This window comes from Callithrix jacchus, chromosome 13 (assembly GCF_049354715.1).
Source record: "Callithrix jacchus isolate 240 chromosome 13, calJac240_pri, whole genome shotgun sequence".
Taxonomy (NCBI): Eukaryota; Metazoa; Chordata; class Mammalia; order Primates; family Cebidae; genus Callithrix; species Callithrix jacchus.
In genome coordinates, this window is record NC_133514.1 from 23,178,036 (window position 1) to 23,192,233 (window position 14,198).

Consider the following 14,198-nt stretch of genomic DNA (forward strand, 5'->3'; position numbering starts at 1 on the left):
AGACGTGACGAGGACTTAATTGGATCAGGGACAGGAGAGAGGCATACTGATTGTGAGAAGCGGTGCTGAGTAGTTGGCAGGTGTGTTTGGGTGTGGGAGAAGAATTTGCATTTGGATAAGTGCCTAGATCTGAGGGTGGAAACTGGAAATTAGATAGGCAGGTGCCGGTGAGAAGCACAGCTAAAGGAAAAGACTGGAAATTGGATTGAGTCATGGAGAAGGAAATTCACAAGAGAAAATGAAATTGTGGTGGTGGAGTAGCACTGGAGAGGGGTGTAAAAGAACAAATAGAAATCTTGGGAAGCAGGAAATCTAAATGAAAGAAGAGAAACTCACCACAGCATATGGAAAAGGCTAGACAGTACTTGTACTAAAAAGAACAAGAAAACAAGTATCAATGTAGAAGTGACTCTTCCAGAGTAGAATGATGAACATGCCATGCCATCTTTTAGAGGAAGTTAGGAGTGTAATAAGAACAAAGGATGACGATTGTATGAGGAGAGTAGAAACATATAAAGGAGATTCATAAATATGAAGATAAGGAAATAGGTTCTATTTATTATTTAAAAGAGAAAAATTTCAGATCATCTGAGTTTTTCTATTTTTTTTCAGAATGCACAGAGTTTTGCCAGTGATCCTCTTAAAACTAGAATTTAATTTCCTTTTTCCTTGAGGCATTGACCCTATATGCTGCATTTTCATTTTTATATTTATAATAAAGAAAATACACATCAACAAACATGTATTTCCACAGCATTTCCTCTAACATTTTGTATTAAAGAATATCTTGTGTAAGTATTTATGTTCTTGATTCAGTGTCATATATAAAGTATGTTTACTAACTTTGGCGGGTCAGAAACTATTAAAAGAAATGTCACATTAGGACCATGCAGTTTTGAATTACATAGCTGCTCTTATGCTAGTGGTAGGATCATATCATAGAAACCCCTTTCTCATTACGTTCTATGACAAGAATTGACAAACTTTTCTGTAAAGGGCCACATAGTAAACAATTTGGGTTTTGCTGGCTACTGTGAGCACTGCTCAGTACCAAGCTTGGATTTTCTAATCTTTTCAGGCAGATTCGTGGGAAGAAAAGCACCAGCCGAGGTATATAGAGAAAAAGAGTTTATTTACAAAGAAAGAAAAAGAGTTTATTTACAAGGATACCTAGAGACGCTCACAAACTTCAACACTGGCAATAAAGCAGCACGGGTTTTCGCAAGTCCAGACCAAATCACCATCGAAGCTCAGTTCGGCTTCTGCTAAACAATCTTTTATACTTTTTAAAACAAAAAAAGGGTCAAGTCAGGACACTGTCCACGTCTTCATCATGTAACTAACATCCTCGAGGTGTTTACCAAAAATTGGATCAGGGAACTGGCCAGGTTCCCAGGTCCGGCTCTTCAGAGCCTTTTTTTGCATTGGGAAAATTCTGAGCTCGGAATACTCCCAATGATAAGGAAATGAAGACAACATAAAGTCTGTCCATGACTTGTAAACTTAATTAACTCCTTCTGTTCCATTACAATTCGGCCCTAGGCATGGGCAGACTTATTATACACATAATAGTTGTAAGTAAATGCATCATATAAATTCTTAATGTGTTGATATAAGTACAAAGAACAGCAACAACTACATATACTAATAACTATTAAAATGAATACAATCATGAATAGTGGGACGAATCTATATGTCACTGATGAGTGTGTGAATAACCAATCCCACCAGTTATGATTACTATCTGTTGCTATAGCATGGGAATAGTCCTACAGTTTATGACTTACTATAGTGGTTTGTAGTCTATATTCACTTAATTGTCGATCTCTTTTCTGTAATGTCTGATTTAAAGCTTTATTTTCATATAATATAGTAGTTAGATTTAAATAGGTTTCCAACTTTGGTTGGGGCAGGCTTATTGGGGTGAAAGTGATATTTTCATAGTCAATGATTGGGGTTAAATAAATAGTAGAATTATGCCAGAGAAAAATAGAGATATTATAAATACATCCAACAAATGGAAAATCAACTTGCATATATGACAATACTTCAGACTGATTGGATACAATACATAATGTATGGGGCTGGACTTCAAAAAGGGCAGTGTAATCACTTACTGGTAATAAGGTAAAAATACAATGATTAACAGAAAAATGCAATAGACATGGCTCCATCTGTTGTTGTAAATCAGTGCATACTAATGCTTTTGTAGTTACAGCACAATCATTGATTTTATATGTTATATTTCTATTGTCAATGTGGGTACCATAAAATTCTGGTTGCAAATAATAATAAGGGTATGGAATTGGCAGCACATGATAGGGACATAGCATAGTAGTATTTTGGGGTATATAATAGGTTATTATGCCATAACAATATGTGGTGGTACAATAGTAAGTTGACTGTATGTCAGGGTTTTATGAATTATTACATATAAATGTTGTGCCCATATAGTTCTATTGTTGATTGCACTAGAATTAATACACCAGAGATATGTACTAGTATTAAATGCAAATTCTGCAGTGGTTTTATTACAAGACAATTGGTTTCTCCAAATAGCTTTTGAAAACATGTTAGTATATAGAATAGTAGTTAAATCTTGTTGACAACAGGAAATATTCACTTTAGAAGTGACATTAATAGTAATACCATCATTACTATAAATTATGCCTCGAGCAGGTTTCTGTCCCATCCAATAGGTAAGTGTAGTGTTGGTATCTCCACTAATAGTAAGATTGGTATGGTGACAAACTTGATTAGCAGAACAGTTGTAAGAGTCTTGGCTTCTTACTTTTGTGGAGTTGACCCATCCCCACTGTAGAATCATGTGTCCATTGCTGGAAGTAGTTTGGTGAGACAAGATTTGTCCGGGGGAAATGTTCCAAGCAATCCAGACGTGAGTGCTAACAATAATACCTGTAAATACACAAATCTATACACGATGAAACAAATGATTAGTAGGTACTAATATAGGAGTATCAGCAGGGGAAATTAGGACATATACACAGTTATTTCTTCCTTGTGCTACTATCTCTCCAGCTTGTAATGGTTTATGGGGAGATGTTTGTACCCAAACATGACCTGATATTTGTTTCTTTTCATCAGTACTGCCAAATCCTAAATGAGCTGATTTTGGAGGGAACCTTTGTGATTCCCATACTGTGTTTTGTAAAACTGGAATTATTAATAGTTGTGCTATTCAGTGGCCTTTAGGCAAGATGATATCTTCTTCACCAAGGTTATAACAAAACACTTTGATTTCACCGTAATAATCTGCATCAATTATTCCCCCTAAGATTGTCATTCCTTTTTGTGCTAGACTAGATCGAGCAGCTATTTGTCCATAATATCCTGAAGGTAACTGTAAACCTATTCCAGTGGGTATTACATGTTGAGTTTTGCTATTTAATTTAGTTACAGAGTAGTTAAATAAATCATAACCTGCAGCAGTACTAGTAGCATTCCCAGGTTGTATTGCATCTGGGTGGAATCTCCACCAGGAGATAGTTATAGGCTCATTTGTTGTTTGGGATCTGATCTCAACTGTATTAGAGGAATATATCATCCGTTGCAACGGGGTTTGGCCACTAGTTAGGGGTCTATTATTAAGTTGTTGTAAGGCTGGTAATAAAAAGGTTTTCCATCCTGAATACATTGGATTGGTTAATTTCCGTAGTTTTTCCTTTAATAACCCATTCATCCTTTCAATGAGGCCTGCTGCTTGTGGGTAATAGGGTATATGATAAATCCATTCTATATTATATTGAGCACAGTAATCAGTAATTAACTTACCTTTAAAATGGGATCCGTTGTCACTTTGTATTTGTAATGGCACTCCATAATATAAAATAATATAATCTAAGGTTTTCAGAGTATTTTGTTGGGTGGCCCGTTTATAGGGACATCGAATAAGCACACCAGAATAAGTATCTACAACAGTGCATATGTAAGTGCACCCTTTAGAAATGGGGAGCGGCCCTATGTAATCTGTTTGCCAAATTTGTGCTGCTTGTTTTCCTCGAGCTAATTCTCCTGTGACAATACGAGGGACATTTTGCAACCATTCTTGGTTACAAACTGGACACTGTGTTGTGATGGTTTTACATACATCTAATGGCAGGTATATGCCTCTCTGTTGCGCCCACCTGTACGTAGCTTTGGCTCCTGCATGTCCAGTGTGTTTGTGCACCCATTTTGCGTGTGCACCCATTTTGCGCACTTGGGATGATCTTCAGGGTAAGTATTAAAGCTAATTTTAGTTAATTGATCAGTCTTCTTATTGTAAATACGTTCAATAGAATCAGTAGGCACGTGAGCGTCTACGTGGAAAACAGAAACATTAGTACTTTGCAATACAATCCATATATTTTGCCATAAGTCCTTTCCCCATAAATCACAGTCACAAATCTTCCAATTATCATGCTGCCATTGTGCAATCCAAGTTAATAATCCTATCTACACAGACCAGGAATCTGTGAACACATGACATTCTCCCCCATATTCCTTTTCCAGGCACAGCCAGGCTGCTGCCGATTGCTCCACTAGCTTCTAGTGTACAATCCAGAGCGGGATTATACGCTATAGCTTTCCAGTGCCACTTTCCCTCTATGTACTTAGCAGAGCCATCTGTAAACCATGCATGCTTCTGTTGTTCCTTACTTAAAGAGTCATATCCTTTATTAGCCCAAACTTTACTGTCAATATGTTTAACAAGTTGATCATGATTACCTTCATCAGTTGGGCAGGAAAAAACCTTTTCATGTAGCTGCAAAACTCCAGTGGGGCCTGGTTTAGCACGATTTTGTATATACCATTTCCATTTAATGACATGGGATTCTTGGGCATGTCCAATATTATGTGATACCGGGTCAGAAAGTACCCACTGCATTATTGGAATTTGAGGGCGTAAGATTACTTCTTTATCGGTGGTTAAATGTTCTGTTTCAGATAAGGCCCAGTAAGCAGTTAATAATTGTTGCTCTAACTGGGTATATGGGTTTTTACATTGGGGCAATTTTTGAGACTAAAATCCTAATGGGACTCATTTACCATTCTGCTTTTGCCAAAGACTCCAATTAGCATGTTCACTTTCTACACTAGTCATTAATTCAACAGGTCCTGACTGTAGGGGCCATAAATCTAAGGCTTGCTGGATTGCCTCTTTAGTTCTCTCAAAAGCATCCTGTTGATCTTGAGTCCATTCAAATTGGTATTTTTTCCTAGTTACTTTAAAAAGTGGTTGTAATAGCATTCCCAAATGGGGTATATGATGTCTCCAGTATCCAAATAAGCCAATATATTTTTGTGCCTCCTTTTTGGTAGAGGGAGGGGGATGATACTTCCTAGCCTCTTTATCTAGCTCATCCCAATCAGGTTCCTCATTAGTATCATCCTAAATGTCACCATCCCAAGTATCGGGGTCCCAATCAGCTTTAGCAGTGGCAATGACAGCATGCACCTCCTTTGCATTCACTTTCCCCTTTCGTTTTCTATATTTATACTGTGCACACCGTACAGCAGCCTTTTCGGCTACTCCCTGATATATTCTTGCCTGGTCACCGAGGATAAAATTCTGACATTGTAACATAGACAATTTGCCTTGTAAATCAGCCAATTCTTTTTCTAACTGCAATTTTTCCTGTATAAGAGCTTGGCGAGCTAAGTATTGTTTGCTATAAGCAGACAACAAAATCCAGCCTCGTCTACTAATGGCAGCTAACTCCTTTCCTTTATCTACTGGCACCAGGTCCAAAACTTCACATACCTGTGCGGGATCAGCCGTCCTAAGGCGGCCGTCCCAATTTTCACTTAGGCCAGTGCCAGAGGCCCAATTACGAGCAACAGAAACAAACACAGGATCTTCCCAACCAGGAATTTCACTAACAACAATTTTAACATTTTTTTTAAAGAAAGGCATGATGCACTCCTTCTCCCCGAATCCTGCCGACTACGCCAATTTTTGTGAGCACTGCTCAGTACCAAGCTTGGATTTTCTAATCTTTTCAGGCAGATTCGTGGGAAGAAAAACACCAGCCGAGGTATATAGAGAAAAAGAGTTTATTTACAAAGAAAGAAAAAGAGTTTATTTACAAGGATACCTAGAGACGCTCACAAACTTCAACACCGGCAATAAAGCAGCACAGGTTTTCGCAAGTCCAGACCAAATCACCATCGAAGCTCAGTTCGGCTTCTGCTAAACAATCTTTTAAACTTTTTAAAACAGAAAAAGGTCAAGTCAGGACACTGTCCACGTCTTCATCATGTAACTAACATCCTTGAGGTGTTTACCAAAATGGATCAGGGAACTGGCCAGGTTCCCAGGTCCGGCTCTTCAGAGCCTTTTTTTGCATTGGGAAAATTCTGAGCTCAGAATACTCCCAATGATAAGGAAATGAAGACAACATAAAGTCTGTCCATGACTTGTAAACTTAATTAACTCCTTCTGTTCCATTACAGCTACATGATGCTACATGGTCAACAAAACTTAATGTCATTTTAGAACAAAAACAGCCATAAACAAAACAAAATTGAGTGAGCATGGTTGTCTTCCAGTAATATTTTGCAAACATTGAAATTTGAATTTTATATAATTTTCTCTTTCTTTTTTTGAGACGAAGTCTCGCTCTGTTGCCCAGGTGGGAGTGCAGTGGCTCGATCTTGGCTCACTACAACCTCCACTTTCTGGGTTCAAGTGATTCTCCTGCCCCAGCCTACTGAATAGCTGGGAGTGCAGGTGTGCGCCACCATGCCCAGATAATATTTTGTATTTTTAGTAGAGATGAGGTTTCACCGTGTTAGCCAGGATGGTCTCAATCTCCTGACCTTGTGTTCTGCCTGCCTCGGCCTCCCAAAGTGTTGAGATTACAGGTGTGAGCCACCACACCCAGCCTGTATAATTTTCGTTTGGCATGAAATATTATTCTTCATTTTTATTAACCATCTAAAAATGTGAAAACCATTCTCAGCTTTCAGGTTTTACCAAAACAAGTGGCCAGTCAGATTTGGCCATAGGTTTTAATTTGCCAACTCATACTTTGTCTTACTACACAGTCATTTCTTGTCATTTCATTTGCTTGTCAGGATTTTGCTTAGTAAATTTTTCTAATGTTTTGTAAATCAATTTTTCAGAACATTTATGTTTCCAGAGACCCCACTATTTCTAAGAGGCATACATTTATTTTCAGAAACACAGAATATGTAACTCTTTTTACACTAGCAGAGGGAATGATTTTGTAAAAGCCCAAGTTGGATTTAATTATTAGAATTTTGCCTTCAAAAAATAGCTAGATTTGAGTCTTCAGAATAAATATGAGAAAATGCCAAATGTAATTATTGGTTTATAGCCAGCAGTAAGATTTTTTTCAGAACTGAAAAACAAACTAAACTTCATTATTTTAGACTAATCAAAATAAAGCTTAGTAAAGACTTATAATCCAATATAAGTCCATCTGATAATATAGTTGATTAAATTATATTCAGGAAATTCAATCTACTTTAATGAAAGATAAGTATGGTTTAATGTAAATGAGTGTATCTAACTTACTTAAGAATACTTAAGCATTCTTTGTTTCTTATAGTAATAAGTTGTTTCAATATCATTTTATTTATTTTTTTTTTGAGAGACAGTAAAACGTCATACAATTTTATTCAAAGAACATGGCAACTGTAACAGACAAAAGGAAGCATGGCGTCTAGGCCAGGAGAATGGAGAGTTTTCCATACACAAACACATTTAAACCTCCCTGTACAAAAACACCTGCTGTTGCTTTAGAGATTGTTTTTCTTCATTAGTAGTAAAGTCTTGAATCCAGGTGCAATGCCAGCAAGTATTTCAAATAAACTTCAACGACTTGATATTCAAGTCCAAACTAAATATTTAATGTTTTCTTTATTGCAAATATGATGTCTTTGACCTGAGGTATAGAGTTGTCTTCCAGAATCTTTGCATAAGGCATAGGGACATCAGCACCAGTGACACGAACAGCAGGAGCATCCAGGAAATTGAATGCAGGACCTTCCATGATCCTGGCACAGATTTCAGCTCCTACTCCAAACTGTGGCCAGCCTCCTTCCACAGTTACAAGGTGATTTGTCTTCATGACACTGGCTTCTATGGTTTCCATGTCCATTGGTCTGATGGTACACATATTTATCACCTCACATTCAACTCCCTCTTTAGATAGCACTGCTGCAGCTTCTAAGCAGTGGCCCACAGGTCTCGAATGGGAAACCACAGTTATATGTGTTCCTTGCCTTTCTATTTTGGCTTTTCCAATAGGAACTAGAAAATCTTTTGACTGCGCTTCTGGAGGAAATTCAAAAGGAACCCCATACATCAATTCATTCTCTAGCACCACCACTGGATTGTTATCCCGAATGGCTGATTTAATAAGTCCTTTAGCATCCTCTGAATTCCAGGAACTGACCACCTTTAAGCCTGGGCAGCGCCCATACCATGCAGCAAAGCACTGTGAGTGCTGGGCAGCTACATCTGCTGAGGCACCATTGGGCCCCCTGAAGACTATAGGCACAGACTGAAGGCCACCGGACATGTAGTAGGTCTTGGCAGCTGAGTTTATAACCTGGTCAATGGCTTGCATGGAGAAATTGAAGGTCATAAATTCACAAATGGGCCGCAACCCAGCCACAGCTGCACCTACAGCAATTCCAGCAAAGCCCATCTCTGATATGGGAGTGTCAATAATCCTCTTGTCTCCATATTTCTTCCATAGCCCTCGACTAACCTTGTATGCCCCATCGTACTGGGCAACTTCTTCTCCAAGGAGAAATACCTTCTCATCTCTTTCCAGCTCCTCATCCATGCCCTGATTTATAGCATCATGAACTGTCACCTGCAGCGCAGCCGGCGCGGTCCTATGAAAGCGCCTCTTCAGCAGCCCGGAGACCTGGCGAAGGTGTCTCCACACCAAGCCAGACACCGCCGCCATCTTGGTCGTGTCCTCTATCCCTCAATATCATTTTATATAATTTACTTAATCTATCTATAAAGAAAGATTTTTATGTCCAAAACAAAGATACAGCTCAGCTTACTCTATTCAGATGATTTCAAATACCAGTGTGAATGAATAAACAAATGCATTTCTGAGGTTTGAAGTGTCTTAGCTACAGACTGATACATGTATCAGCCTTTTAGAATTAATAACTGAGAAAAAGACAAGGTGCCTTCACTTTATAGATAATGTGATGTGAAAAGAGACTATTTTCTAACTATTCTACAAAGAAATTTTGCCTATACTTTCAGATTGCTAACAAGTCCAACTATGATCTCTGATCTGGTGGTTGCTGACAAGAAGAAGGAAAAGGGAAGATTAAAAGTCCAAATAAACATAGAGTGAAAGGATAATAGAATGGGTATTGTTAGGTGCTTAATAGGGCTCAGTGTATGGTACCCATCTTCCCCACCCAATTCAGAAATCAGTTGAAAAATAACACTGGAGTTAGGCGTGGAGTAGACCAAAGTATCAGCTTTATAGAGGGTAAGCTGTTAAAGGAGTTTACGATATACCTTTGGCAAATTGTCTCTAATGCTGAACGCTGTCATGAGAAAGCTTACTCAACTAGTCACTAGTTGTCCCCAGTGGAGGCCAGCTCTTTGTATACATTCAGCATGGAGGACCATGCGGAGCACTGCAGCAATAAATGCCCATCCATGTAGAGGGGATATGAGAAAAAGGGAGAGAAGGCATTGAGTGAAGTAGTGAAGTAAGGGGTAGATACCTAAAATTTTTAGTTTATTTACTCGCCAATTGAGAAATGTTTAAATGGGTTTAGGGTACAGCTTGTTCAATACATTGAATAAATTAATGAGTACATAAATAATGTCAGAGTTTCCTAAGACTTGGGGTAATCCTCCACTAGGCTGTGGCTGGTTGAACCCACCATCTGATTCAGCATAATCAGCCAAAGTATAGCACCTTTCCACCATTGACAGGCCAAGCCTCTGAGCTACAAAGGGAATCTCCACTGGGAATACTCAGAAAGAAGATAGATTTTGAATGGACAGCAGAATCCTCTGGAAGCAAACCTAGGCTTGTCTCCTATCCCAGCCTTAGCTTCTGCTGCTCTCTTTCCCTTAGTTCTTACCATGACTTGTCATCCATACTCCATAACTATTCTCATTGTCTGGAATAACTGTCTGTAATCTCCCCCAAGGAATTCCTGTCCATTATCCAGTTCAAGGCCTGTTGCAAGGAACATCTTTGAAGCCTACCTAACCTAACCAGGCTGTTGTCCTCGTCACATTAAACCATGTCCAAACCATGAGATTGGTTATCATGGGAAGTAATCTGGGCTTCTAGAAAGATGTTGATGGTTGGAGTAAAAAACTAATTGCTGCACTCTAATGCTGTTCTCGGATCTCAGAATCTGTGGGCACCTATATAGCTTATGTCAGACTTATGGGATACCAATATGAATAAGATTGTCTCTCATGAAAGCTCATTACAGCAGAAGTAAGAGACATACAACAAGGTGCAAGAAGGGCTGCAGAGGATGTGAACTGTAAAGTGCTGTAGAAACACATTAAGGCACAGTTAGTTCTGTGGGCAAAGGAGAAAGATCAGCAGGGAAGATGGGATTAGGGAGTTACATGTATTGGAGAAAGACTTTGTACATACATGTCACAGGAGCCTCCTGCAGATGAAGACGTTTCAATTAGGCAGGAGGAATACAGTTTTGAGATTTATTTAACTGCATAGTGAACATAGTTAATCATAACGTATTATATATTTCAAAAGTGCTAAAATAATGGATTTAATGTTCTCACCATAAAAGAATAGGTAGGTAAGGTGATGGATATGTTAACTAGCTTGATGAATTTTTCTATAATTTACGTATAGATCGAAATATCACATTGTATGCCATAAATATATTACAATTTTTATTTGTCAATTTAAAATTTTTTGATGCATTCTTTTCAGTGGAGGTCAACATAGATGACCTTATACTGACTTCTACAGACAATGGTTAGGTCTTATGGTGTGTGTAAAAATATACCTATGATTGGCCACACAGGATGACTTGTTTCTGTAATCCCAGTGCTTTGGGAGGACAAGGTGGGAGGATCATGTGAGATCAGGGGTTCAAGACCAGCCTGAGCAACATAGTGAGACCGTATCTCTACAAAAAAATAAAAATAAAAATCTGTCAGGTGTGATGGTAACACCTGTAATTCTACCTATTTGGGAGGCTGAGGCTGAAGTATCTCTTCAGTCCAAAAGTTTGAGGTTACAGTAAGCTGTGATTGTGCCACTGCCCTCCAACCTGGTTGACAAAGTGACGCTCTATTTCCAAGAAAAACCTAACATTTATGCTAACTTGGAATACAAAGTCAGTTTGTAAATTATTCAAATTAAAACTTGATTCAAACTGAATCCTTAAAAGGATTAATTTATATTAATTGACAAATAATAATCCTATATGTTTATGGGGTACAGTGTGACATTTTGAGTTATATATTACATTGTAAAAAGATGCAGTCAAGCTAATTAACATATCTATCACCTCACCAGCTTATCTTTTTTTGTGATGAGACTATTAAAAAATCTATTATTTTAGCATTTTGAAATATATAATACATTATTATTAACGATGGTTGCCATGCAGTATAGTAGGCCACTTAGACTTCCTTCTCCAATTTTTCTTTATCCTATCCACCATTGATGGGCACCTGGGTTGATTCCATGTTTTTAGTGTTATGAATTGCACTGCAGTGAACATACAGGTACATGTGTCCTTTTGTTAGAACTATTCATTTTCCCTTAGGTATATGCCCAGTAATGGAGTTCCTGGGTCGAATGATAGTTGAACTCTTACCTCTTTGAGAAATCTCCAAACATCTCCTGGACTAATTTGTATTCCCACCATCAGTGTGTAAGTGTTTCCTTTTCTCTGTAGTATCAACAATATCTGTGATTTTTTGACTTTTTAATAAAAACCATTCTGGTGTGAGATGGTATCTCATAATGGTTTTGATTTGCATCACTCTGATGATTAGGGATGATAATAAGCATTTGTTTTCACATGTTTCTTGGCAACGTGTATGTCTTCTTTTGAGAACTGTGCAGTCCTCTGCCCACTTTTTAATGGGGTTGGTTTTGCTAGTTGAATAAAGTATTTTTTAGATTCTGGATATTAGAGCGTTGTTGGATACATAGTTTGAGAATATATTCTCTCATTCTCTAGGTTGTCTGTTTACTCCCTTGACAGTTCCTCTCTCTGTGAAGTAGCTCTTGAGTTTAATTAGGTCCTACTTGCCAATTTGTGTTTTTGCTGCCATTGTTTTGAGGACTTAGCTATAAATTGTCAAGATCAGTATCAAGAAGGGTATTTCCATGCAGCCATAAAAAATAATAAAATCATGTCCTTTGCAGCAACATGGATGCAGCTGAAGGCCATTATCCTAAGTGAATTAATGTAGAAACAGAAAACCAAATACTACATATTCTAATTTATAACTGTGAGCTAAACATGGGGCGCACATGGACCTAAAGATGACAGCAACAGACCCTGGGGACTACTATAGGAGGGAGAGAGAGGAAAGCAAAGGGTGAAAAACTACCTGTTGGTTACTATACTCACTACCTGGGTGATGGGTTCAATCACATTTCAAACCTCAGCATCATATAATATACCTTTGTAACAAACCTGCACATGGACCCTGATGCTAAAATAAAAATTGAAGAAAAAAATTTAAATAATAAACAGGCAAAAAATACCTTTCTGCAGTCTAACTGAAACGGCATTCTTTCATCAATACCCCCCTTTCCACATCCTCCCTCTCCATGCCCTGCAGATCTTCGATAAAAGTAATACAGTTGACCTTTGAACAACATGGCTTTGACCTGCATGGATCCACTTATTTATAGATTTTCTTCCTCCTCTGCCACTTCTGAGAAAACAAGACCAAACACTCCTCTTCCTCCTCCTCCTCCTCTTTAGCCTCTATTCAATATGAATATGACAAGCATGAAGAATTTTATGATGATCCCCTTCCTCTTGCTTATGAGTTTCTTAATAACAATTTTTTCTCTAGCTTACTTCATTGTAAGAATGCAGCATATTATATATGTGTGTGTGTGTGTGCACGCGCGCGTGCTCACATAAAAGAAGTGAAACATCTCTGCAGTGAAAACTACAAAACACTGATGAAATTGAAGTGGACACACAGAAATGGAAAGATAGCTCATGCTCATAAATTGGAAGAGGTAATATTGTTAAAATATTCATATTACTCAAAGAGATCAATAGAGTCAATGAAATCTCTATCAAAATACCAATTATACTCTTCACAGAAATAGTAAAAACAATACTAAAATTTTACTTTTATAGAAATATAAAGTCCCCAACTAGCCAAAGCAATCCTGAACAAAAGAAACAAATGTGGCAGTATCACACTAACTGACTTCAAAATATACTACAAACTCATTGTGATCAAATCAGCATGATTCTGGCATAAAACCAGACACATAGACCAATAGAACAGAATAAAAAACCCAGATATAAATCTACACATTTACAGCCAATCGATTTTTGACAAAAGCACCAAAAGCATATGCTGGGGAGAGGACAGATTCTTCAATGAATGGTGATTGGCAAACTGAATATTCATATGCAGAAGAATGAAACTACAACCCTGTCCCTCACCATACAAAAACCAAATCAAAATGAATTAAAGACTTAAATATAAGACCTTGACTATGAAACTGTTAGAAGAAAACATTGAGGGAATGCTTCAAGCCATTGATCTAGGCAAAGACTTTTGAGTAAGACCTCAAAAGCACAGGCAACAAAAGCAAAAATAGGCAAACAGGATTAAATCAAGATAAAAAGCTTCTGCACAGCACATAAACCAGTCAACAAAGTGAAGAGCCAGCCTTCAGAATGAGGGCACTATTTGTGAACCATTTATTTACCAAGGGATTAATAACTAGGATATATAAGGAACTCAAACAATAGCAAAAATAATATTCACTTAAAATGGGCAAATAATCTGAATAGACGTTTGTCAAAACAAGATGTTCATTTGGCCACCAGATATATGAAAAAATGCTGATGATCACAGTAATAATTAAAGAAATAAGAAATCACAACCACAAGGACGTATCATTGCACCTCAGTTAAAATGGCTATTATCTAAAAGACAAAAACTCTGGTGAGAATGTGAAGAAAGAGAAATG

The 14,198-nt window shown here is 37.7% G+C and overlaps 1 protein-coding gene and 1 pseudogene across 2 annotated transcripts; both read right to left on the reverse strand.

Moving 5' to 3' along the window:
* Positions 1–1,115: 1,115 nt before the first annotated feature.
* Positions 1,116–6,180, reverse strand: LOC144578945 (uncharacterized). The gene is made up of 2 exons (XM_078347364.1): positions 6,099–6,180; positions 1,116–4,319 (listed from the first exon to the last, which is right to left on the reverse strand). Exon 2 carries the CDS (start codon positions 4,208–4,210, stop codon positions 3,200–3,202), a length of 1,011 nt encoding a protein of 336 aa, XP_078203490.1. The 5' UTR covers positions 4,211–4,319; positions 6,099–6,180; the 3' UTR covers positions 1,116–3,199.
* Positions 1,116–8,969, reverse strand: LOC100397634 (pyruvate dehydrogenase E1 component subunit beta, mitochondrial pseudogene; annotated as a pseudogene). Its single transcript, XR_013525552.1, has one exon. The product of XR_013525552.1 is annotated as a pyruvate dehydrogenase E1 component subunit beta, mitochondrial pseudogene (transcript).
* Between the last annotated feature and the right edge of the window lie 5,229 nt (positions 8,970–14,198).

Bases quoted from the DNA above. Each gene is read 5' to 3' on its own strand.
- LOC144578945 (XM_078347364.1), bottom strand. From the start codon at position 4,210: ATGGGTGCACACGCAAAATGGGTGCACAAACACACTGGACATGCAGGA.